Genomic DNA, 26,520 nt, shown 5'->3' with positions numbered 1-26,520 from the left:
TCTGAAGCTCACTCCTTGGTTGCTCCAGTTCCCATAATTGCTAGGACTCCCGACCTATCCTCCTCATTAGATCTTTTTTTGTAGCTGCTCATAAGTTTTCGACCAGAAAGGTTTATTGCAGCAAGTGGAAACTTTTTTTTTTCTTTCTGGGCCTCTCAAAGGAGTTTAGACCCTTTCACGGCTCCTATTTCCACTATTCTTGATTTTCTAGCTGATATTTTCCAGCACTGAGCTAGTTCTTCCATTGTCAAAGTTCAGTTGGCTGCTATTTCTCATTTTCATGTGGGTGAGAATTCTGCCTCTCTAGCATCTTCCAGACTGTGTATAGCCTTTATCAAGGGCGCCTTTTTGTTACGCCCACCCCCCCGGTCAAAGATACTGTTCCTCTGTGAAACCTTATTATGGTTCTTTAAGCTTTGGTCGCTCCGCCTTTCGAGCATGCCACAACTTGTTTGTTTGTGTCTTTCGGCTTTTCCCGGTTAGGGGTCGCCCCAGCGGAACTCCGGTCAGCTAATGATTGGCAGTTAATTTTTACGTAGCGGCTTGCCATGCCTGATGCACAACCTTCAACGAAGGTACGCCCATTCACGCACGTCTCCACACAGAAGACACTGTAGCTGAGAATCGAACCGGACAGCGTCTTACTGTGAGGCGACGACGCTACCGCAGCACCACCACCGCGGGATGCCGCAACTGCACATCTAAAATTTTTATCATGGAAAACAGCCTTTCTGGTGGCTATTACCTCTGCTAGAAGGGTTTCAGAATTACAGGCCTTGTCCATCAAACTTCTGTACATGATTTTTCATAAAGATAGAGTTTTCCTTCAAACCATTCCATTCTTTTTTCCTAAGGTGGCATCACCAGCCAATATCAATCAGACTATAAATTTGCTTGTTTTCCCCTAATTTTACGAACAAGATGGAATACAAACTCCGCGTGTTTGGATGTTCATCGGCAGTTACGATTCTATTTACACAGGACAAAAATTATAAAAGGAAACCATCTCCAAGGTCACTATAGCTAGATGGATTTCTTCATGCATCCGGCAGGTCTATAAAGACAGAGGCATGTCTCCTCCAGGTCCGATGAAAGCTCATTCTACTAGGTCCATGGCTACTTCTGCGGCTTTTTGGTCTAGAGTGTCTTTGGATGACATTTGTTCTGCAACTGCTTGGTCCTCATCTCATACATTTCTCATTGTAAATTGGATTTGACTTCCAGAAGGAGAGCATCCTTTGGTCCCGCGGTGCTCCAGAATATCCTTCCGTGGGGACTCTGTCCCACAGGTTAAAGACCAAATGAAGTAAACTACTTCAGATAAAGAAGTTATGTACTCGCCATAATGTTCCATCTGAGTAGTTGTACTTCATTTGTCTTCAACCGTTCCTTCCTCCTTCCCCTGGACCTTGGCGCATGATCAGCTTACGGGCTGCAGTATAGGTATCAAGTATTTTTATCAGGTTGGGTTCTTTGTACAAGTTCAGCAAACTCGATCTGGGGGTGGAAGGCAGTGGAGGTGTATTATGGGTAAGGGGAGGAGTCTGGAGCTCTGAGCTGATGCTAGCAATAGTTGACTGCTCGGATCCGTATTCCCACAGGTTGAAGACAAATGAAGTAAAACTACTCAGATGGAATGTTATGGTGAATACATAACTTCTTTTTAATATCCTAATGTAGTGAATTAATGCAAGGTGCAAAACAATGGGGTTTTCAACAAGCTTAACTCCATTCCACAACAAAATGAAGTGCATGTTAAGAGTTGTGCAGAAATGTTACAATTACTGAATATTTTGTACTTCACAGGAATAGAGGATATTTTTTTTAATTATTGAATTACAGCTCTTTATATGTATTGTGTTTACATATAGTTTGAGCGGCTTCTACGGTCGTTAGAAGGAAAAGTGAGTGGTGGGAAGAGTTGCAGCAGAGTTTTGAAATGGGATGGTGGGGAAGGGAAGGCATGACAGGAGGAGAAATGTGTAGGAAACTATTGTGACAAAGGAGGCAGAGTATGAGTGAGTGGTAGTAAAATACTTTCACTCGTGCTCTCGTTATAGAAGGAGTAGAGTGGGAGTCTTTGAGTAATTTGGGTAATGACTGGTGGGAAGTGGTAATAGTACTAGAGTAGTGTATGCAGTGATTAAAGCAGTTGTAAAACTGCATTCTCCTCATAAAAGCAAAGTGTGAGTATAGCTTACTGAAGAGATTTTTACCTTAAATAATTGGAGGTGTTTATTGTTGAACTCTCTAATTTGTGGTACAGTACTGCACATATGCAGTAGTTTAGGTTGACCTGAGTGTTTATCTTCTGAAATAAGAAATGCTGAGATTTGTTGGATAGAACTCATCTGTACATATCTTTTTTTCTGGCTACTGTGTAGAATTTTTGTTTTGCTGTGCAGTTTTTGAAATAGCCACTCTTTCAGATAGTAACACTTAAAATTCTGAATTATGTAACTTGCAAGAAAAATTATAGGTTTGTAGTATTTTGACTTGTGTGGCTTGTAAAAAAAAAAAAAAAAAAAAAAAAAAGGAATGGTAATAATTCTCATTTTACAAAGGCAGTGTTTGCTTATATTGGGGACCACAGTTTATGTCGCAGGCATCTTTATTCTGCATTAGGTGTAACTATATTTTGAATGGCTGTACTTAAGCTTTGGAATCATGCCAGGAAAATCTTGCATGTAGATAAGACCTAATGTTGTCAGTGATTCCTACAGCCGCTCTTTTTTTAATGGGTAAGATATCAAAGGAGCTGAAATGAATGGGAGGCCTTGGTGTTAAGTATTAGTTAGAGCCAGCAGGATGAGAGAATAGGCTATAAGCACAGCTGAGAGTCCCAGAAATATGAAACTTTTTGTTTGCATTTCAAAACCTGCTATAATAGTAAATATTTTGTGGGTATGGACTTTTGTCCCTGGCACCCTTTGACTTCCACACCCATAGCAGTAACAACCTGTGAGAGCAAGTTATCACTAGGGCCCTTACAAGCCTAGCCATGTTCCCCAAACCATTTGGGTCCCAACTGTCATATGGGGGGGGCATGTTGGTAAGCAAGTAGCTAAGGCTATGTAGTGGTCTTTCAGTAGTAAAATGCAGAAATGGATGATTTTCGTAGATAATACTAGATGAAATAAGTTCCAAAGTATAATTGTTAGTATACAGACACCATTTGGAAGGCAGATATTTAGATCACTGGTATTACTTTAGCAGCATACGTATTAGAGAGGTGATGTTTTAAGCATAAATTGACCTGCTGGTTCGGAGTGAGATAAATGACAGGAGTCCTACTGCTGCCTTGGAGAATCATTTTCAAATTGGCTGCCTAGGAGAATATTTTACATTTTTCATTTGCCAATCTGAAAATAAATGACACGTAAAATACCCCGATAAAGCTTTGGCATTAAAGGATCAATGCAGTGAAATGAGATTGGTTGAGGAAATAGCAAATGTATGAAAGGTTTACAAGATACAGTCACTCGAGTGTTTTTAATTATTCTAAAATGTCACTCTTGGAAAGCTGCTACAAGGAAGATGTAGGTTTAGAATGGAGATGTGAACTTTGGTCTTAAACTCCAATGTATGACTTGGACTACCTATAAACAGCCCGACTGCTGTAATCTACTATAAATATTAGTTAATGGACCATACTAGAACGTTGCAGCTGTAGTTAACATAAAATAACACCCCATTTAATAAAGTCATCCTGTTCCACAAAAATCCAGTGACTGCCTTAAAATTCATGGCAGGAAAAGCTGAGCTGGACTGGACAGTTATCTGCCACTAATTCAGTGCAGCAGTGCTCACACTGGGTAAAAATACTAGCTACTCTAGTCTGACTGGTGCACAGTGAGCTGTTTGTCCAGCTTTTGTTCTGTCAGAAAGCCAGTTCTTTCCCGAAGACATTAACGCTCACCAGTCTGGCAGGAATTAAACTATTGTGGCCTTATGTGCCATCATCAGCTGCTGAAAGTCCTTTGCAGTTTACTACAGAGGGAGCTGATCCAGGTCAGAAGTTGCACCTTTACTTCTATTAAAGTTCCAGTAGCTCACCAGTTGTATGCAAAATTATGTGACTGATGGGGAGTGCTGAGCTCATGTGGTGGTGGTGTGGTCAAGTGGTGCATAAATAACATCTAGTATTGAGCTTGTACAAAATGATCTTTGTAGAAAATGATATTGATAACTACCTGGGCAAATGTGAATCTCTGCATAGTCAACACAAATTCTTGGCAGGAACCAGAGACGACTATATTATCCAAGATGCACAGAACTATAGACTTTTTAAATTACATTGCCTTGTTTACAGTAGACACCTGTAGTTTTCTCCTCAAGGCAAGTTCATACTTCTCCTGTTTCCTTAAGAATTTGCAATCTTTCCATCAAGGTTTTAAATCGGTCAGCCATTGTAACACGTTGGGCAGTCTGTTACACTCATTTTCCCATTATAGTCACTGTTGAATACCAGCCAGAAATGCTATCTAACCAAGTCCATATCCGTATAAGATTGTCTTGCAGCAATTTCAAGTCAATGGGTGTATTGTAGACAGACTTGGCATACAAGAGACCGGTAGATGGCATGTTTGACCCATCAGAAGGATCATCCCATTGGGATGGGGTGACTCTTGCAGCCACTAATTTCACTCCGTAGAATAGTAACCCTTTACAAGGATCTGATTCTCTGTTTGGTAGAGCCCATACAACAGCTTGTCTGGCCCACCCCTTACATTTCATCAGCATGTCTAGATGCTTACCCCTAGAAAAGGTGCTTGTTAGAATAGTGACTGAAGGGCTAAAAACCATGAAGAGCCAATAAATGCCCCCTTTCAAAAGACCAGTTATTAAAATTACATGAAAATTGCCTTTGTATTAGTACAATACCTCACAGGCTAGTCTGCTCAGAAGTGGGTGTCAGTGGTTTGACAGGTGAAGCAGGTGTGTCGTATGTAAAAGATCAGGAGACATCTGAAGATATATGGACATGGGGAAAGAGATTTAATATGGTATAATAGCTATGCAAAGGAGAAAGCAAAACTAATGAATACAAAAAAAGCTGCACCAAAGATATATTGTGAAGAGCGATGCAGGCAAAGGAATCTGGACATGGGGAAAACTTTACAATGCAAAAAATTTAGGAGACCGAGGAAAAGGAGATTAGTAATGGAGAAGTTAAAGAAATAGGAATTGAGGTTATGGAGTACCTACGAAGTGAAAGATTCAGTGTAGAAACTCTAATTCAGAAAGCACCACAACAGGATAGAGAAGTGAATACCCAAAGTAAGGGGAAACCAGTGGAACAGGAAGAAATTGCCTGGGTGTGACATATTGAAGATATTTTGGAGCCTTCCACAGGATACCAGTATAAATGTTTACTTGAAGCTAGACCGCAATGGAAGGAACATGAAACTCTGGAAACTCTGCAGTCAATGATGAGTGATAGGCCAGTGAGGTTCCCATATGACAGAGCAACGGATAACGCAGGATAAAATTGAAGAGAATGTGCCACAAGAAGATGCTGTAGGGCTTTCAATAGAATGTCAGTAGGAAATGGAGAACAAGAGATGTGCCCTCATTGTGGAAGAAAATGAGCTAAGAGAAGAGTTGTTTTAATTTAATAGACCTAGATATATTAAGATCAACGAAAGAAATAGACTGCAGGAGGTCAATAAAATCCAAAAAGCAAGTCTGATAAAACAAATGAACACAGTAATTAGGACTAGATCCATGCGATATAACAGAAGTAAACAAGATATATTACTGTGCAGATAAATTAATAACAAAGTTCTACCACAAGAACACAGGGTAGTGAGAGAAGTGGAGAAATCGAATAGTATCCAAGAAAACTATAAAATAATTAAGATGAGAAGTATCACTGTTAGGCTATAGAAGAGGCAATAGAAATACTAAGAAAGATGTGATAATGCACATTGCTTTTATTAGAACAGACTGGTGTCGCTATCGCAAATAAAGTAAATATTTGAGCACAGATGGAAAAACTTAGATGCTTGGATAAATATGAAGGAAACGTACAAAGTAAACAATTTATTGATGACCCAAAAGGTTTGAGAGAGAATTGGGAAACAAGATAAAAGGAATTGAAAGACTGCCAAAAAAGAAGAAATAAATACATTTTGGGAAGTATCTATGAAGGTCCTGTGGAATATAAATGTGCTAAATGGGTAGAAGTAGAAGAAAGAATAAAAAGTTTAAAGGTGCAGGATATGAAATTGGATGAAGTAACAGATTGAAATAAAGCTAAGTAAAGCCTCGAACTGGAAAACCCCAGGCCCAGATGCAGTGACCAACTTTTTGGTTAGAAGTATTAGCATCTTTGCAGGAAGATTTAACCATTAGAAAGGATTATTTTTATATGTGCACCCTGAACAGACACCAATGTGGCTAATAGGAAAAACAATGCTCCTACTTGAGTGAAACCTGCAGGCTACCCTAAAAATTATAGACCAGTAATTTGCCTTCTGACGACTTATAAACTATACACTGGAGTTGATGCTGACCGAGTTTATAGAAGTGTGGCAGTAGAACAAAATGGCAATAAAAAGTCCTATGGAACAAAGGATCATTTGTTGGTCGTAGTGGAGAACTGTAAAAAGGGGAAGAATCTAAGTATGGCATGGATTGACTAAAAAAAAAAGCATTTGATAATATCCCACATTCATGGATAAAACATATTTGATACCCTACACTGATCGACATTACAGTGACCATGAAACAGTGGCATACCACTTTGCAGTTAAACCATAATAAGACAAATTATAGGCATGCCTTCGTTGAAGGTTGGTCGTCGAGCTGGCACCTCAGCACCCATAAAGAATCTACTGCCAGTCATTAGCAGACCGAAGTTCCACTGTGGCGACCCCTAACCAGGAAAAGCTGAAAGAAAAGCATTATCCCAGGGATACAAATTCAAAGGGGGGGTATTCCAGGGTGACTGTCACTGTTGCTATTCTGTCTTGCCCTTAACCCATTAAGCTGTTTGCTTAACAGTTTAGGCCATGGCTATAAAATAGTGTAAAGACTTCTCATCTTCTCTTATAGCTCATCAGATGAGGAACTGAAAGCACAACTGCAGGTTTTCAAAACTTTTTGAGATGATATAAGGATGTCATTTGGTCTTGATTTAAATGTGTAAAAGTAACCTTTTTAAAACAGGAAAACTGCAAAAGAACTTTAGCAAGAAGGATTGTATAAGTATTTGGGAATTGATGGAAGGATCAACAATTAAAACCATGAACAAATGTGAATAAAACTTTTAGTAAGGAATACTTTAGAAGACTAAAAAAAGAGTTGACATCTAAGAACAAAATCCAAGCTATAAACCAATTTGCTCTTCCTGTCCTAGCTTACAATTTTGGAGTGACTGACTGGTGTTTGATAGATTCGGTTGGAAAACAAGAAGGATGCGTCATGCTTACCAGATTTATAAAAAAATCAGTGTATACCAAGATTATATATTCCGTGTTCCAAAGGAGGGATGGGCCTTGTTGAAAATTGATTACTTGTATAGGTCTGCAGTCGTGGGACTCCACCCACATCTGCTGACCTCACAAGGCCCAAACATAGTGTAAGTTTTGAAACATAAGGAGAATAAATCCAAGATTTTATTTTGGCTGATCTTGTTAGGGGTCACCACAGCGGATAAACTGTTTCCATTTCTTCCTGTCTTCTGCATCTTGCTGTGTCACACCAACCACCTGCATGTCCTCTCTCACCACACCCATAAACCTTATCTTAGGCCTTCCTCTTTTCCTGTTACCTGGCAGCTTTATCCTTGGCATCTTTTTCCCAATATACTCTGCATCCCTCCTCAGCACATGTCCAAACCAATGTAATCTTGCCTCTCTGGCTTTGCCTCCAAACCTTCCAACCTGGGCTGACCCAATAATATACTTATTCCTAATCCTGTCCATCCTCGTCACACCCAGTGCAAATCTTAACATCTTCAACTCTGCCACATCAAAGCTCTGACTCCTGCCTTTTTGTCAATGCCACTGTCTCCAACCTGTATAACATAGCTGGTCTCACTACCCTCTTGTAGACCTTCCCTTTCACTCTTACTGGTACTCTAGTCACAAATTACTGCTGACACTCTTCTCCACCCACTCCACCCTGCCTGTACTCTTCTTCTTCACCTCTCTTACATACTCACCATTACTCTGAACTGTTGATCCCAAGTATTTAAACTCATCCACCTTCGCCACCTCTACTCCCTGCATCCTCCCCATTCCTCTCTCCTCTCTCTCATTCACACACACACATCCTGTCTTAGTCCTGCTGACCTTCATTCCTCTTAGGTTCATAGTTTAGTACTAAGCTAACTGTCCTTGCGAGCCATTTTAAGCCTAGCCAATTATTCCTTGTGAGACTCAAACCCTGCACCTTGTGTTTGTAAGGCAAACACCTTGGCCATTAAGCCACCTTCCCACCCCTTTTCTAGAGCATATCTCCACCTCTCCAGGGTCGTCTCCACCTATTCTCTACTCTCACTACAGATCACAATGTCATCTGCAAACATCATGGTCCACGGGGACTCCTGATCTCGTCTGTCAACCTGTCCGTCACCATTGCAAATAAGAAAGGGCTCAGAGCTGATCCTTGGATGTAATCCCACCTCCACCTTAAACACATCCGTCACTCCCACCGCAGACCTCACTGCTGTCACACTACCCCCGTACATATCCTGTACCACTTTTGCATACTTCTGACACTCCCTCTACATCCTCATACAATACCACAACTCCTCTCTAGGCACCTTGTCATATGCTTTCTCTAAATCCACAAAGACACAATGCAACTCCTCCTGACCTTCTTTGTACTTCTCCATTAACACTCTCGGAGCAAACATTGCATCTGTAGTGCTCTTTCCTGGCTTGAAACCATACTGCTGATCACTAATCATCACCTCCCTTCTTAACCTAGCATCCACTACTCCTTCCCATAACTTCATGCTGTGACTGATCAGTTTCATCCCTTTGTAGTTACTAAAGCTCTGCACTTCACCCTTATTCTTAAAAATCGGTACCAAAACACTTTCTCCATTCCTCAGGCATCCTCTCACTTTCCAAGATTTCATTAAACAATCTAGTTAAAAATTCCACTGCCATTTCACCTAAACACCTCCATGCTTCCACAGGTATGTCATCTGGACCAACAGCCTTTCCATTTTTCATCCTCTTCATAGCTATCCTTACTTCCTCCTTGCTAATCCACTGCACTTCATGATTCACTATCCGCACATCATCCAACCTTCTCTCCCTCTCATTCTCTTCATTCATCAGCCCCTCAAAGTACTCTTTCCATCTCAACACGCTCTCCTCGCTTGTGAGTACGTTTCCCTCATTATCCTTTATCACCCTTACCTTCTGCACATCTTTACTATCTCGGTCCCTTTGTCTAGCCAGTCGGTACAGGTCCTTTTCTCCCTCCTTCGTGTCCAACCTTTTGTACAACTTTTCATATGCCTTGTCCTTAGCTTTCGCCACCTCTCTCTTTGCCACGCATCTCATCTCCTTATACTCTTGTCTACTTAATTCATCTGTCTGACAATCCCACTTCTTCTTTGCCAGCCTCTTTCTCTGTATACTCCTGTACTTCATTCCACCACCAGTTCTCCTTGTCCTCCTTCCTCTTTCCAGATGTCACACCAAGCACCTTTCTAGCCATCTCTCTTACTAGCTCTGCTGTAGTTACCCAGCTCTTCGGTAACTCTCTACTGCCACCCAGTACCTGTCTTAACTCTTCCTGAACATCACCTCACAATTACCCTTTTTTTCAATTTCCACCACTTGATCTTTGGTGCTGCACTCGCACTCGTCGTCCTCTTCTTGATCACCAATGTCATCCTACAAACCACCATCCTATGCTGTCTGTCTACACCTTCCCCTGCCACCACTTTACAGTCTCCTTCAGACTGGCCCTTCTACATAAGATATAATCCACCTGTGTGCATCTTCCACTACTATCTGACCTTCTGCATTCCTTTCCTTAACACCATACCTACCCATCACTTCCTCATCCCCTCTGTTCCCTTCACCAACATGCCCATTGAAATCTGCTCCAGTCACCAGTCTCTCACCCTTTGGTACAGTCATCACCACTTCATCCAACTCGCTCCTAAATTTTTCTTTCTCATCCATCGCGCACCCAACTTGTGGAGCATATGCACTAACAGCATTGATCATTACACCATCAATTTTCAGCTTCATAAACATCACTCTATCAGACATTCTTTTCACCTCCAAAACACTTGTCAGCATACTGTTCCCTCAGGGTAATGCCTCTTTTCCCATCCACACCATGATGAAGCAATTTGAACCCGCCTCCAATACACCTAGCCATGCTCCCCTTTCATCTGGTCTCTTGCACACACAATATACCAACCTTCCTTTGGTCCATCATATCAGCTAGCTCTCTCCCTATACCATTCATACTGCCCAACATTCAAAGTTCCGACCCTCACTATCACAGTCCTACCCTTTACCTGCCTTCGGGCATGCCTACCCCCTCTTCTCCTTCGGCCAACAGTAGCCCAATTTCTGCCAGCACCCTGTTGGCCAACAGTACTGGTGGCGGTCGTTAACTCAGGCCTTGACCGATCCGGTATGTATATCTGTACTGTTGTCTGCATGTATGACTTGGCAAAATTTTATGTCTGATGCCCTTCCTGATGCATCCCTCCACATTTATACAGGCTTGGGACCGGCACAAAGAAATGCACTGGCTTGTGCATCCCCAGTGGCTGGGTTAATAAATCTAAGGTGATGACTCTGCTTAATCTAGTCCTGTTTAGATACGTTACCAATCCATGTAACCCCGTACGAATTGCAGGAGGAGTCATTACTGGGCACATTGCTGGTGCTGTGAAGAGTACTTTAGGCTGACATCGGAGATTGATCAATCTCATGAACTTTAATCGTACTTTGACTTAGGAATTGGGTCCATTTCCATCACGGGATTAGAAACCCAAAAGATTTGGAGAAATTAAAAAGGGCAAAGTTCTTAATATCACAGTCCTGTCCCAGATTTTTCTTGGTGCTGCATCTTTCCTGACTTGCTGTTGCCCATTTATGAAAACCAAATGACATTGCTTGTGTCCTGTGAGAAGGTTTTAACCATTTTGTAGCCATGCTTTCATCTTATCTGATGAGCATAGTCTCTTCCTGTTATGGGATATGTTAGTACTGTAGAAGTGCTTTCCCATTCCTCTGCCAAGAAAAAGCTGCCTGTTGGTAGGTCACCAGACTCCAACCGATTCCTCCCAGCAAGGACTGGGCTAAGGTGGCTCATGTCTTTCCATTATTAAACCTTCAGTCCAGTGGAAATGAGCCAGCTTTATCTAGAATCGGGCTGCCTGAGGTCTCACAAGAGGTTCATATTGATCTCCCCACCAAACTATAAATGGGCAGGATCTAGACTAGGGATTCCACCTTGCCCATTAGCTTAATTCACAGACAACAGTGAGGACACTGTAGTCTCTGATCTCCTACCTGAAGGACTTTTCACTTGGGGAATTGTTTCCCCCTTCATACATATGAAGGGAAGAGAAGATTTCCATTGGCAAGCGCAAGAGAGCTATGGCTTTTGTGAGACTTGACCCTCCAAAACCTGTTGCCTTTCCTTCAATCCAGAAATCCCTCCTGGATGTTGCAAACTGCTTGGAACATGACTCCATCTCACTGTCTTAGACACACTGGCTCCACTGCATAACATACTCTCTAATAAGGAAAAGTATGTTACTCTATGGGTATGGCAGGAAATTGTCTACTTTTGCAACTCTGGTTTTTAGTGCACTTTGGTGGCAGACCCACTTTCTCAGATGTCAAGTACTTGTCTTGCAGCAACTGTTGGAAGATTGTGATGGGAGTACATGATGAGAACAGAAGGGCTACTTAGTCCAGCATACCCAGACTTTCCTGCAGTTAAATTTACACTGTTTAAATTTGAGTATGGTGCTGTAGATGCATCATGCAGGGGTGCTGCTGTAGGCTCAGGGTCTAGAAGGCATCTTTGGCTAAGGACTCTGTCCCTTCCCAAAGATATTAGTAGCTTCTCTTTGCTTTTCTGGATAGAGAGCTGCTGTTTGCCTCCAGAATTTACGGTATGCTTGGAATCTGTTGTGCTTGGAATCTTGTCAATCATGTATTCCATCCACACTTGCTTGTTCTCTGCTTAAGTCAAGGCAAAGGCAGACAGAGCAAAGGTAGGAAGGCTTTGCATGAAATGATAGCAGGAAGACTGGGGGGGTAACAACTCCTCTTGGAGAACAGCCGGGACTACAATAGTCCTGTCCACCCTTTCCAGGCCTTTGCCCCTTGATAGGATCCGAACTGGGATGCCTCATACATTGGAAAAGTACAGGATGCCTCATACATTGGAAAAGTACAAGAGAGATGTTCTGAAATCCTTTGGTATCCAAAAAACGATAGCATGAAATAATACCCTGTTATCTTGGGATGATAAAGGTTGCTGTAAGACTGGAGGTTTAAAGGCTTGTATACTATTTCTTGTCCTCCAGAAGATCCTCATAGGGGACTTCTCAAGAAATTTTTCAAGGTAAATGTTCAAAACATTGAACTTCCAGCTTTGTTTCCCATATGTCCCCAGGCATTCTTGAGTTACTATGGGTCTTAAGATGCCTATCTACATATTCTAGTTTTCAAAAGTCACGAGCAGTTCTTAGTTTGTTGCAAGGGATTCTTCACTTCTAGGTTAATTCCTAGCCGTTTAGTTAAGCTATTGTGCCAAAAATGTTTGCCAAATGTCTGGCTCAGCACAATGGTTAAGCTATTGTGCCAAAAATGTTTGCCAAATGTCTGGCTCAGCACAATGGCAAATCAAGGGCATCATATCTATACTTTACTGAACAATTGCCTAATGCAGACAAGTCCATGCAAAGATGGTGGTGAGGACCTGGAATACACCAAGTGGTTGACATGGTAGGCATTAACCTTTGCTTTAAGTCACAGCCACATTGTCATTTCTCTAGAGGTACTCTTGACACAAAAGGTGGACACCCTTAAGAGTACTTTAAGAACCATGGCAGCAAAGCCTCGGTGGACTGCCAGGTAGGACCTTTGTTCTGTCACATAGCCTCAACTACCTTTTATGTTGCCCTCTTGTCAAGCTCCACGTTAAACGGCAGCCATAGTGGTACATGACAATTCTGTGGGACCAGGGAAACCATCCACTGGAGAACATGATTCCTACTTTTTGCCCATTATAGAGCAAATAAAGATGAGCTTCAGTCATCACCTTAGATGCCTTGGATTAGGTCTGAGCATGTACACTAGGGCTGGGAGTTTGTGGAATCTTGCAATTCATAAGAGTTTGGAGAGAGTGACTTATTTTACAGTGAGGTATGTATGGATTTTTGGTAGACCTTGTATAGCTGTTAAAGTCAGGTGTTAGACTTCAAGAAATCTGCACAATTCTGCAGTCAACAGGCGATTCTTGAGACCATGTCATCTAACATTAAATTAATCCTATATCTAAGGACATCCTCTTCATTTGCATTGAAGACTATGTAATACCTATTATAAGCATAGTTTTCATTGAATGCTGATACTTATCCCTATCCATAATTACCACTGGCCCGCCCTTGTCGGACGGTCAGATAATGATGGTATTGAATGGCAATGAAGGACTACAAAAATCCACAAGAATGGGAATGACCCCCCCCCCCCCATGCGACAGATTGTGTCTGGAAGGGGGTGGTGCACCGAACCCTTTTCGCTATATGTGGAAATGTTTTTACGTCCGGTGCTTGATTGTAATTCAGTGGTCTTTAAAGACACCAAACATTCTTTTGGATTTGTATAGCTTTACTAGTGGGTTAGAGGTAGATAATAGGTTTTGCTTTTGTAACTCTAGATGTACAGCCTCTGTTCACTGTTATTCCCAACATGGCAGGAATTAATTCAGTCAAACAGTATTTGAGTAGGCACAGCAATTATGGGGAGAGAGAGAGAGACTGGTCTAATCTGTCTCCTCTTGGCGGTCATCCTTGAGAACAGTGTATTCCTTTTTGACCAGGTTTTTTATTTACAACAGGATGGCGTAGCTATGGGCACTCGTGCCAATAGCTACGCCAACATGTTTCTGGCATTGTGGGAAGAGGATGCATTGTTCCCTATGGATGCCTTCAGGAAATCCATCCCCTTTTGTCGTCTTGTGGACAATGTCTTTTTCATCTGGACAGGGGGTATAAACCAGCTGAATGAATTTGTTTTGAATGTGACTAGGATGACTGATTATTTGAAGTTCACCATGGTCTCCTCTCAAAGTAGGATAGAATGTCTGGATGTTTATATTGAGAGGCTAGACAATGGACTTATAAATACTGGTGGTCATAGGAAGAGATGCCGTAGAAATACCCTGCTACATGGGTGCAGTAAGCACCCACAGTACACTTTTTTAAAAATGTGGTAAAAGGACAAGGGATGCATGTCCCGCCTCAGTGCCTCTGATGGGGGTTCTCATTCTGAGTTGAGTGCTTTGAAACAGGTTTGAGAAGAGAGGCTATAGTCGAAATGAAATAGAGGAAGGGCTACAGCAAATAAACTCTCTTAGATTAGGGAGAGCAAGTTTTTTTTTTTCTCTGATAGGATGGAACATGAGACTATAGACGGTGGTGGGACACATTCCTCTGAGGTTAGGATACCCATGGTTTACACTATAGACAATCGGAAGATATATGAGGTGATTGGACATTGGGGGGTTCTGACCACTAATCCTGATATTAGGGATATTGTGGGTATCCGACCCAAGTTCAGGTTTAAAAATAAGCAAAACCTAAAAAGGATTTTGTCAACCATTTGATAAACAAGAATATGAATTGGGTTCTGGCATGCATTCTTGTGGGCAGTGCAATTTTTGTAAATACATAGACTCTAGTGGGAAGTTCATTCACCCCAGTACAGGAAAGAGCTACAGATTTACCTTTGTGGCAGACTGCGCCACTCAACATGTAATATACCTTGCTGTATGCGACACCTGTCGGTCTTTCTATGTTAGGAAGACAGACAGGATGTTCAGGCACAGGGTAAGGGAAAATCTCTATGGCATGAGAGTGAGATCGTCCACAATTGCCCTTGCTAAACATGTTCTTACGGCAGGAGAAAATCGTTTTTAGGTTCATGGTTATAGATATAGTAAGGCCACATGCCCGGTGAGGGGATATTAGGAATTTCACTGAGGGAAGTGAAGTGGATCTGAGATTAAGGGCTGACTGAGGCAAAGGTCTGAATGAAAGAGCCTCATTGAAGCCCTTTCTTAAATCCAGGAGACTGCATGTAGGTTGAGTTCAATAATTTTCTTTAAGGACTAGGAGTGGATATATTATATGTTTGGATATGAAATGTCATTTTACTTTCATATCAGCATTATATGTTTTTAAAAGGCTTTTGCAGTATGGCAAATGCTTGAATCAATAGTATGTCTATGTACTTTTTTGTGATGTTCTTCAAGAATGCAACTGCAGTCATAACATGTGGGCTGTCCTGCCTCAGGCAGCCCTCGGTCGGCTGGATTCCAAAGTCTGGGTCCGGCGTCTGCTGATGTCGCATTTCTCTCCGACGTCAGAGCGGCTGGAGTACATAAGCATCAGCCGACGCCATTTTCTCCAGTCTTTCTTGCCGCGCGGTACCCGAAGCAGAAGCAGTTCGCAAGTGCCGGTCGGACAGCTCCTGTATTTATCGATACCGAAGTCATCAAAAAAGCTAAGTACCCTGTTGGGGACCTTTTCTTGCCTCGGCTGATGTCAGAGATAACTGAAAAAGTTAACAATTGTCTTTCTTGTGGTAAACAAATACCTCATAAGGATTTCCACTCTTACTGTCTTCCTTGCCTGGGCCCAGACCACGACGTCTCGGCCTGTGTAGCCTGTGCTAGGTTCAACGAGCGCACTCTCAGGCGCCGGGCGGAGTTCGCTGAAGACTTTTTCGCCGATAAATTTGCTTACACCATGCCGTCGGATCTTCCGACATCGCAAACTCCCAAAAAGCGAAAAGACCGGTACCGACATCCTCGGCCCGCGTCTACCTCCGACTCCACGCCAAAACCTAGCACGAGTGCTCCGGTTTCCTCTGAGACGGTTTCTCCACCGCTCCGAACCGAAGACACCGCATTACCGACTACTCCGATTCCGGACATCACTCCGCCAGTTATCGATTTTCCTCCGGATACCGAAACCGAAAAAATGCCCGAGACCATTGCTGTAGACAAGGTCACTCCTGCACGTGGAGCTGCCAGGCCTCCTATGGCCATGTCTATTAAGGCCTACACTAGGGCTAAGGCAGCCAGCAAAACTAAGCATATTACTTCTAAATCCTTACCTCAGCCCACTCCAGAGACACACATTATGTCCATGGCTGCTGATTTAATTTCCATGATTAGAGGTTCACAGGCCCATCCTGAGAGAGGATCCCAGCCTCCTCCTGATAAAAGGCCCCGGGTTGAACCCTCTGAACCTATTCCTTCAGATGAAGATTCTGAGGGCTCTATCCACTCTGATGATCAGGAAGAGCTCTTCCAGACCTATGAGGACTCGGATGCAGAAGATTCCATACCCTCGGCCTCCCCTCCTGAGGATATTTCTTTTGGGGAAGTTCTGCACACCATGAGGGAACATTTCAAGTGGCAGGGTCAAGAATATTCTGGTTCTAGGAAACGCCTGATGACTTTCCTTAAGAAGCCCCAGCACAGGCCCTTAGCTATTCCTCCTGTACTTGATGTTCTTGATGATTTATATTCTGACTCTAGTGCTACCCCTGACTCTCTTCCTCCTGCTCCAGCCAAGCCAGACAGGTATTACAGGGTCCCAGAAACTCATTCCCATTTATTCAGGGCCCATTCTGCTGATTTGGAAACTTTCACAGGGGCCTAAAGGAGTTTCAGCCTCCACCTCTAAAAATCCGTTGCCCTCCAACAGGGAGGCTAGATCATTAGAGAGATGGGGCAAAAAGGTTTACACATCCACTACCTTATCTGAGAGCTTTAAATTGCCTTTTTCATATGTTACAATATCAGGATTACCTTTTAGAAGACTTACAAAAAACTTTAGCCACTCCTGATCCTTTAGACAGGAAGTCTTTGCAGGAAGCTGTACATAACACTCAGCAAGTAAGCAGTCACTTCCTGCAGTGTGGATATGATGCCCTGGAAGCTTCATGTAGGGCAGCTATGACAGGGGCAGTCATTCGTAGACATGCTTGTTTAAAAGATCAACCTCTACCAGATCATGTAAAAGCAAAACTTCTGGATGCACCTTTGGAAAAGAACAAGCTTTTTGGTGCCAATGCTAAGGATGTGTTAAAGACCATAGAAGAAAAAGCAAAATCAGTTCAGACGGTGAAAGATTTCCTCCAGGTTCAACCCCCCAGATTCAGTAGGAATTGGCCTTCTAAAAACTGGTCCTTTCCTAACACAGAAAAGTTTCAAAGGGGTAAGAACAGACGTGGCCGAGGAAGAGGCCAATACAGAGGCCCTTACAGGGGACTACAATGGCAGCCAGGAAACCAAAGAAGTGACGCAGGGGTTTCACCTGCCCCACAACCACAATCTCAATGACTTTCCTCTACTACCGCCTACCAGCGAACAAAAAGAAGCTCCCTTGGGCGGGAAATTATCTCTGTTTGCAGAAAATTGGCACAGACTGACAAAGGACAAATGGATTTTTGACATTATAGACCGAGGGTACAGGTTTCATTTTCATACCTTACCAAGAAAACAAGGCATGCCAAACCTACCACAAAACCAGAGGGCAGAGGCTATCAAGCAAATCACTCTGCTGACTCGGATGAAAGCAATAGAAAGAGTTCCACAACAAGAACAAGACCAGGGGTTTTACTCAAGACTGTTCCTTGTTCCAAGAAAAGAATCTCAATGGAGACCAATACTGGACTTGTCCGCATTAAACACATTTCTCATAGTACCAAAGTTCAAAATGCTGACTCTACAGCAACTTCTTCCCATGCTGGGCAAGGGGTCTTGGCTGATTACTCTGGACCTCAAGGAGGCATACCTGCATGTCCCTATCAGACACAGCTGCAGAAGATACCTCAGATTTCTTGCAGGGCCAGAGCATTATCAATTCTCAGCATCGCCATTTGGCTTATCTACTGCGCCCAGAGTATTCACAAAATGCCTGGCTTCAGTAATTGCTCATTGCAGGCTCCGGGGGATACAAATTTACCCGTACCTGGACGACTGCCTGATGCAAGCGGACGACAAATTGATGTTAACAAAAAACCTGAATTATGTCATACGATTACTTCAAGCTCTGGGATACACAGTCAACTTCCAAAAGTCAAGACTGCAGCCATCCCAGCAAATAATCTTCTTAGGAGCCAAACTAGACACAGCCTCTCAGATGGCTTACCTGATAGAAGACCAGCAAGAGAAGTTAACTCATTACTTCAAAGGTTTAGCAAAACTCACCCAGATGACTGCAAGGAGATTCCTACAGGCCCTGGGTTACATGGCATCCTGCATTCTCCTGGTTCCATTAGCAAGACTACACATGAGAAAGCTTCAATGGTACTTAAAAAGTATTTGGTCTCAACACAGCAACAATTTGGAGACTATCATTCCGCTCATTCCATGCCTACAACAGGAATTCCTATGGTGGGCCTCGGTGAGCCAGGAAAACACAGGTATGTCATTCAAAAAACCACAGATAACACAGACCATGACCACAGACGCCTCAGACCTTGGATGGGGGGGCGCACATGGAAAGCAGGTGTATACAAGGACAATGGTCTCCAAAGGAAACACATCTGCATATAAACCAAAAGGAAATGCTGGCAGTAATGCATGCCATCGAGGCTTTTCAACACCAACTCCAGCAAGGCCATTTACTGATACGGACAGACAACACCACTGTGATGTGGTACATAAACAAGCAAGGGGACACCCACTCTTACCCCCTTTGCAGATTGACAATGCATCTTTGGGAAAAATCACTGAGCCTAAACATCCAGTTACAATCCCAGTCTTGTTCCAGGAAATGACAATGTGTTGGCGGACAGCCTTAAGCAGGAATTTCACAGATCCACACGAGTGGAGGTTACATCCGAAGGCTTTCAGACAACTCACTTCGACATGGGGCAAGCCAGAAGTGGACCTATTTGCCTCATCTCAACCATCTCCTACCAAAATTCTGCACAAGGACATACCATCCAAAAGCTTGGAAAATAGATGCCCTCTCATTCAACTGGAACTCCCTAACAATCTATGCATTTCCACCTCTGCCACTGATGACTTCAGTATTACTAAAGATCAAAGCAGAGAGACCCATGGGAATCATAATAGCTCCGGACTGGCCAAGACAACACTGGTACCCATTACTACGGAGCATATGTCACACCAGGAGGTGGGCCCTTCCCCAATGGCCTCTACTTCTGACTCAACACAACTTCGAAACAGTGCACTCAAATCTACAGACACTGCAGCTAACAGCCTGGGAGATCCCATAAATAACTTCAGCCTATCTCTCTCCAAGGAAGTACAGCGGATACTAACAGAGGCTCTAAGACCATCCACCAGAAAGGTTTATTTAGGAAAGTGGAAAAGATTCAGCAATTGGAATTCCAGCAGGGGTCATGATGCATCATTGTTGAGCATCCCACTCATCTTGGAATATTTGGCAGATATGTTAAAGAACGGACTCTCATACTCTTCCATTAAGATACATGCATCTGCTATTTCAGCCAGATACAACACTGATCTTCCTGTTTTTTCACACCCTCTACTAAGGCAATTCCTCAGGGGAATCAAGAACATTAAGCCACCAAGAAAGGCCCCAGTTCCAGCCTGGGACCTCAATTTTGTCCTAGAAAAACTGACTCTACCTCCATTTGAGCCAGCAGCTTCAGTTGACTTGCAATTTCTCTCATGGAAGACGGCTTTCCTGTTGGCAATTACATCAGCAAGAAGGGTTTCGGAGCTACAGGCCCTAATGGCAATACCACCATTTATTATTTTTCACAGAGACAGGGTTTCATTAAGGACCAACCCTACCTTTATGCCAAAGGTGGTATCTTTAGGGTTTCTTTAAATCAAGCCATTCATCTGCCTGCTTTCTTCCCCAATCCTGAGAACAAGGGGGAAAGACTGTTGCATACCTTGGACATTCACAGACAGCTTCGTTACTACCTGGACAGAACCAAGGCCAGTAGGAAGTCTGAACAACTTTTTGTAGCTTACGCCCCTGTAGTACAAGGAAAAGCAATTTCAAAACAGACTATTTCAAAATGGATTGGACATTGCATCAGATTCTGTTATTCCTTTCATGGAAAGACTGTTCCAGCCAATGTCAGACCACATTCCACCAGAGCTACAGCCACCTCTACAGCATTCTTAAGAGGGGTGCCTACTAAGGACATTCTAGAAGCTGCTACATGGAGCTCCGTGCATACATTCTCCAAACACTACAATCTCCCTCTATACTCCAGATCCAGAGCAGGCTTTGCTTCGGCAGTCCTGCAGGGTTTGATTGCCACACCATCTTTTTCCTAGAGCATTCCTCCTCCCCCAGCTAAGCTATGGTATTCTACCCACATGTTATGACTGCAGTTGCATTCTTGAAGGACATAGTACAGTTTTGTACCTACCATAAATGTAGATGTCCGATAGACATGCAACTGCACTCGGATTTACCCACCCTCCATACCCCTTTATGCCTAGGGTCCACTCCTATCCCTGTTTTCTCTTAGCTGGGGATATCTGTTTTGGTGTATTTGTTTTATTGCTCATTTATTTGTTTGGAATCCTGTTTTTGTCTTCCAATTTGATTACAGCCTTCCTTGGAGGGCACCTGGCATCTGGGGCAAGAAACACTGAAGAAAATGGCGTCGGCTGATGCTTATGTACTCCAACCGCTCTGACGTCGGAGAGAAATGCGACATCAGCCGACGCCGGACCCAGACTTTGGAATCCGGCCGACCGAGGGCTGCCTGAGGCAGGACAACCCACATGTTATGACTGCAGTTGCATGTCTATCTGACATCTACATTTATGGTAGGTACAAAACTGTACTTTTTTGTTTTGATAGATGCCAAGTTTATATATGTTTTGAAATGCAATATTTGAGCTATCAGCAGTAATTGATATTTTAGTGTTTCTTCTACAGCTAGCAATTCATTGTTCTTATTTTTAAATGAAATTCATGTTTTTATGTTTAAACACCTTTTTATAGGGTGGTGTATTTTGTGTAATGTGGTGATGTCTCTTTATATTTGAAAGATGAGTTAATGAATTTAACGTTTTGGCTGTGGTTTAATATATAAGAGATGGGCGAAACACACTATGGTTAATGGTCTGAAGAAGCTTTATGCGCAAGTGCTTACCAGTGTGCACAATAAAAAAAAAAGTTTATTTTAAGGACAGTTTCTGGTGAAATATATATTTTTTGAGAGGTGCATGGTTGCTACCACTGTTTGGATTATTCCTGCTGTTTTTATTGTTCTACACGTCTACAGTGGTGCGTTTACCCCGGAGTGTGTTTTGTGGTATTATTTTTTTATTTCTGTTCTGGTTATGGCTGAAGATGGTTCTGTTCAAAGGGAAGGTTTAGTCGTAGATCTTGTAGTCTAAAAATGTGCATCTTATTTTGTTTCTTGGGCAAGCTTTTATCAGCCAGTAGTGGTGTAATCCGAACTTGTTGGACATTAATCACACAGTGCCTGATGCCAAACTGCACTTGGCTTTGCAACCTTTTGTCAGAAGTGATGATTTTACAGTAATTCTTGAGCAGATTGGTGGTGATGCTGCCTGCTTTAATCCACCTAATGTTTTGTTGAGGTTTGTAAATCTTAGGATTGATAAAATATTTAAAAGGTAACAGTAATGCTTTGATCTTTTCCGCCTCTAGGGTAACACAACACATCTAATTGGGGCGCAAAGCTCACAGCTTCAAGTAGCACTCCGGCAGTTCCAGACAAGTGCTGTCAGCAGAGATATTGATACTGCTGCTAAATTTATTGGTGCTGGTGCTGCCACAGTAGGAGTGGCAGGCTCTGGTGCTGGTATTGGAACAGTTTTTGGCAGCCTAATCATTGGCTATGCAAGGTAAGTTTTCTTTACTGTTGTGTTTTGTGAGCGAATTTAAGGACTTCATTTGTAGGGAAAAGTGCAGTGCATTCAGCCAGTTGTTTCAACAGTTGTATTCGAAACAGCACTTGGGAAGCTTTGTGATGGGTAGAATTTTGGTCAGAACTCAACATGGCTAAAAATTCAGTAGTCTCTGCATCTTCCAGTGCTTTAATCGCCAGATAGTCTAGGACCTGTGAAGATTAATACTGCTCTATTTAAAACAAGTACTTGCTTTTTGGATAATCCTTCAAGTGATATTCTGCAACCAGTTGATAAGCAGTAAGTAATGCAGAGTATGCAGGTTTGTATTCTGTGTATTAAGTAAAATAACCAATGTTTTACTTCAAGTACATGTAAATATTTTTTAGGGAAAAGTGTGCAATTCAGAGACCCGCAGAATAGGGTTCCTACAGAGAGCTGTGAGAGTTAGATGTCCCTCACTGGTTCTGTATTTGCAATAGAGATCCCCTGCCAAGGGCAGCCCAACGTCAGGCCAGTATAACAGTCTTTTGGTTGTACGTTTGCCTTGCAATCTGGTTGTTAGGGGTTTCATGTCATCCTGAAAGGGGAAAGGTCTGTGTGGGAGGCAAGATTCCCCATAAAGATGGTCATGAGCAGTCTTGCTGATCTCTGCACCTCTTCGGATCTTTGAAGTTTCTCTGATTCAAATGAGTTGGCACAGGCTAAGACCCGAATGCTTTTGGATCCTCTGCCTTCAAGTCCAAGCTGCTGCTCTGATCCTGTGGATGTTATTCAGGTCCAGAGCTCCCCATCTATGGGCGAATCCTTTGATCAGAAGCACTTGTATCAGAGTCCTCGGAGTCCTACTCCACGTCAGAGCAAGTCTCCTTCTCCATCCCTGACTCCACAGAGCATCCCGGACTCCTCAGAGCAGCTTATCCCCTGTCAGGTCTACCCACATTACAGCCACAAATATCCTTTCAGCTGTCACTGTCTGACATGGACAGGCTGATATGCAGTTTTCTCAAAGCCCAGATTCAGTTGGGGATTTTGCCATCTCTGACCCATGTGGGATCAGTTAGCGCTCCAACTCCCTTACCTTAGTCTACTGTTTCGATCCAACCTTTGGTTTTGGAATTTCAGGATCTGGCTTTTCTGAGTAGGCTATTGTCAGAGTGGTAAATGTCTGTCTTCTGCTGCAGCAGTGTCCACGGAGTGTTACCTGAACCCGAAAAGTTGGTACAGGCTCCTCGGGGCTCGTCTCTGCTCCAACCCTTTCGGAGCAGTCTTTGCCCCTAGGGGCTTTGTCCCTTGACAGTTTGGGCCTGGTACTATCTGGCAGCATTGGATCCAGGATGGCTTCCTCCTCCTCTTCCTTGGTAGCCCTAGCTATGAGGAGTAGGGGGGATCTTTCCTGGGTTCATCTGCCTTTCAGGTGGCAGAGCGGGCTTTCTCCAGACCACGAGAAGTGGCCTCTCATCGCCCAGATCCTACCTAATATCCCTCTGATACGAGCTTTGCGGCCACTCATCCTCTCTAGTCAGCCCCTTCAGGAAGAGCTGCCACACCTACCCCACAGCAAGGGGTTCCCCAGTCTTACAATTCCTCTCTTTGAGTATCCCACATGGGGAGGCTCATTGGAAGACACAGTGCAAGAAGCAGCACTTGGACTCCCCTTTGGAGTCGTTGACAGAAGATGCTGACTTCAGTGAAGGGGGAGGGTCCCCCTGATCTCCACCTTATGACATCTCCTTTGGAGGTATTTTAGAAGTACTGAAACAAGAGTAGCTGGTTGTCCAAGCCCCCTTCTTCTGAGGAAGTCTGTTTATGGAGGCCTTTGGTATGGGGCCCATTAAAGTCCTGGGTAACCCTACTGGTGGACTAGCTCATTGATCTGGTTACCTGCTGGATGAGAAGAAGCCAAGACTCCATGGAGTCCATTTCCAAGCATGCCGAGAAAGGGAACTAGCTGAGCAGAGCATTACTGTTCATCCCGTGAAGAGAGTCTCTGGCTTTGGACAGGCACAGGAAGCGCATGTGTGCCTTAACTACTTTTATGTTGAGGACATTTAAATTATTTGGCACACTTCTCCAGAGGGATCTGGTCAAGGAACTCTCAACTATCTGAACGAGTCCTTGGAGGAGGACCTCAAGAAGGTATCTCCCCAATTGACCACTATGTCATCGATTGCCAATTCCTCTGAGTTTAATTTTTCATACTGTAGAAGGAACCTCTCTAGCAAATGGCACACGCATAGCCATTTTGAAGACTTGCCTGGATGAGGCTTTGTGGGTTCGCAGACCCCTTTAAGGCATTATTCATAAACACCCCCTTTGATGGTTCTTTCTTGTTTGGACCCTCAGCTTAAAAAAAGAAACTCTTTTTGGCCACAGATTACAGGAGGGATCAAAGCATCTCCCCCCAAAGGACCTTCTTACAAACCAGCGGAGTGGGAATATAATGTGGTTCCAAAGTCCCAGGGATCTTTCCTGGAATCTCAGGATGAATCCTGTTCTAGAGAAAGAGGATTTAATGTCCGGCACCGCCCCAGAGGGAGTGTGTGTCCACAGAACCAGGACAGCAGAGAACCTTTCTCTGACAGGCCCTACCAGCACTTCTGAACTGCTGTCTGACTGTCATACCCTGGAGACAATCTGAGGCAGACCTATCGTTACACTCAAGACACCTGGGCAAATATAGCAAACGACAGCTGGGTGCTGAATATAATTTCCAGATGTTACTATATTTCCCTGGAGTCTCCCTGATGTGCTACCCAGTCAGAGGAATAATGCCATTCTAGAAACAGTCATCAGGATGTCCCAACTGAGCGAGCATCAGGGATGCGGAACTTCTTATTTTTGGTGCCAAAGAAACAGGGGACCTTCAACTGATCTTTGATTTTTAAGCAGTCTGAATTTATTTGTAAAGAAGTAGTTCCACACTGCTTTCATACTTGGACGATTGGCTCCTGGTGGGACCCACAAGGCATCAACTACTGCCGGCCATTCATTTTTTGCTACAGCTCTTCAATTGCCTGGGAATTGCAGTGAGTTTGGCAAAGTCAAAGATGTCCCCCTGTACAGGACATAGTTTATAGGGATGTAATTGAACACAGTCACACAAATAGCTACCCTTCCTCAGCAATAAATATTGAGACAGCCGGTACAACTGTTACTGGATATTCCAAACCCACTGGCTCTTCAGGTTCTGATGCCCTTAGGATCCATGTTGGCTGCCATTCTTCTGGAACTATCTGCAAGATTTTTCATGCGAGTTCTCCAGTGGACCTTAGCAGTCAAGTAGTTTATTCTGCATCATCCATTGTCTGCTGCCGTCCAGCTAACTCCAATCTGCAAGAGTCCTCTACATTGGTTGTTACTTACAAACTATCTCTGTAGACCTTTTACTGTTCCCCCACCTATAGCCACAGTGACCTTGGATGCAACCCTGATGGAGTGGGGGCATTGGGGACGATTGGTCCGAGGTACGTCTTCCATGACTGGCCATATTGTAGATAAATGTCATGGACATGAGGGCAGTCTCTCGTTGCAAACCTTTTCTTGACTGCCTCTCTCTGGGAATGATTGCATTTCTATCAGACATGTCTGTTGTCTGGTATATCAACAAGGGGTGGGGGGAACTGATCATACCCATTGTGCAGGGAGGCCATGAGAGTTTGGGAGTGGGCAATATCTTCAAACTGCTTTCTCATTGCAATACATTCTGGGGGAGTCCAGCATTCTGGTGGACAGACTGAGCAGATCGAGCTAAGAGTCCATACAGGTGGTATCCATAGCGAGTCAAATAATCAGTCTTTGGGGCTAACCTTGCTGAGACCTCTCTGCCTGTCCCCCTGCACAACAAGTGCAGCAAGTACTTTGCTCTAATCCCAACTGGGGGAGTCGCCAGGAATGCTCTAGTCCACGATTGACCCCCAGGTCTCCTGTATGCTTATCCTCTGATTCCACTTATCCCCAAAGTCTTACAGAAAGTCAGCAAGTTGAAGGAGCACTCTGATCCTCATTGCCCCCTTCTGGTTTCGTCCGGTATGGTCCCCCTTTCTGTGGTCTCACAGCAAGTATCCTCCATGGATCCCAGGCAGGATCTGATTTCCTATCTGTCGGAAGTTTTGAGCCCCTGTCTTGGATCCCTAAGCCTAACCGCTTGGTTTCTGCACTTCCAGTGATTCTAAGAAAGTCCAGGCTAGCCTCCCCTGTTCGAGAGATTATACTTGCTTCTCAGAGGTCTTCTATCAAAAAGGTTTATAATAATAAAGGGGAAAAAAAATTCTATTTGGGCATCGGAACGGAATATTAATTCTTTTTCTGCCTCTATTTCAGATATTCTTATGTTTCTCAGTTCACTCTTTCAACATTGTGCTAGTTTGTCCACCATAAAGTTACAACTAGCAGCTATTGCAAATTTTCATGTAGGGAAAGGCAACAATC

The 26,520-nt window shown here is 43.4% G+C and overlaps 1 protein-coding gene and 1 long non-coding RNA gene across 4 annotated transcripts in view; one reads left to right on the top strand and one right to left on the bottom strand.

Moving 5' to 3' along the window:
* LOC122805433 overlaps positions 1–26,520 on the bottom strand; it is an 852,280-nt gene that overhangs the window by 496,015 nt on the left and 329,745 nt on the right. The gene's annotated exons all lie outside the window — the stretch shown is intronic.
* The window catches only part of ATP5MC3 (ATP synthase membrane subunit c locus 3), a 115,247-nt gene that overhangs the window by 55,900 nt on the left and 32,827 nt on the right, over positions 1–26,520 (top strand). For both annotated transcript variants that reach the window (XM_044075571.1, XM_044075572.1), the window contains exon 4: positions 21,890–22,086. In XM_044075571.1, coding sequence (XP_043931506.1) covers positions 21,890–22,086 — 197 coding nt within the window. The remainder of the gene's footprint in view (positions 1–21,889; positions 22,087–26,520) is intronic.

Source organism: Protopterus annectens, chromosome 6.part1, assembly GCF_019279795.1.
Source record: "Protopterus annectens isolate FY-2018-M chromosome 6.part1, PAN1.0, whole genome shotgun sequence".
Taxonomy (NCBI): Eukaryota; Metazoa; Chordata; order Ceratodontiformes; family Protopteridae; genus Protopterus; species Protopterus annectens.
Note: the sequence above shows the minus strand (reverse complement) of the source record. Positions and strands in the feature narration are given on the sequence as shown.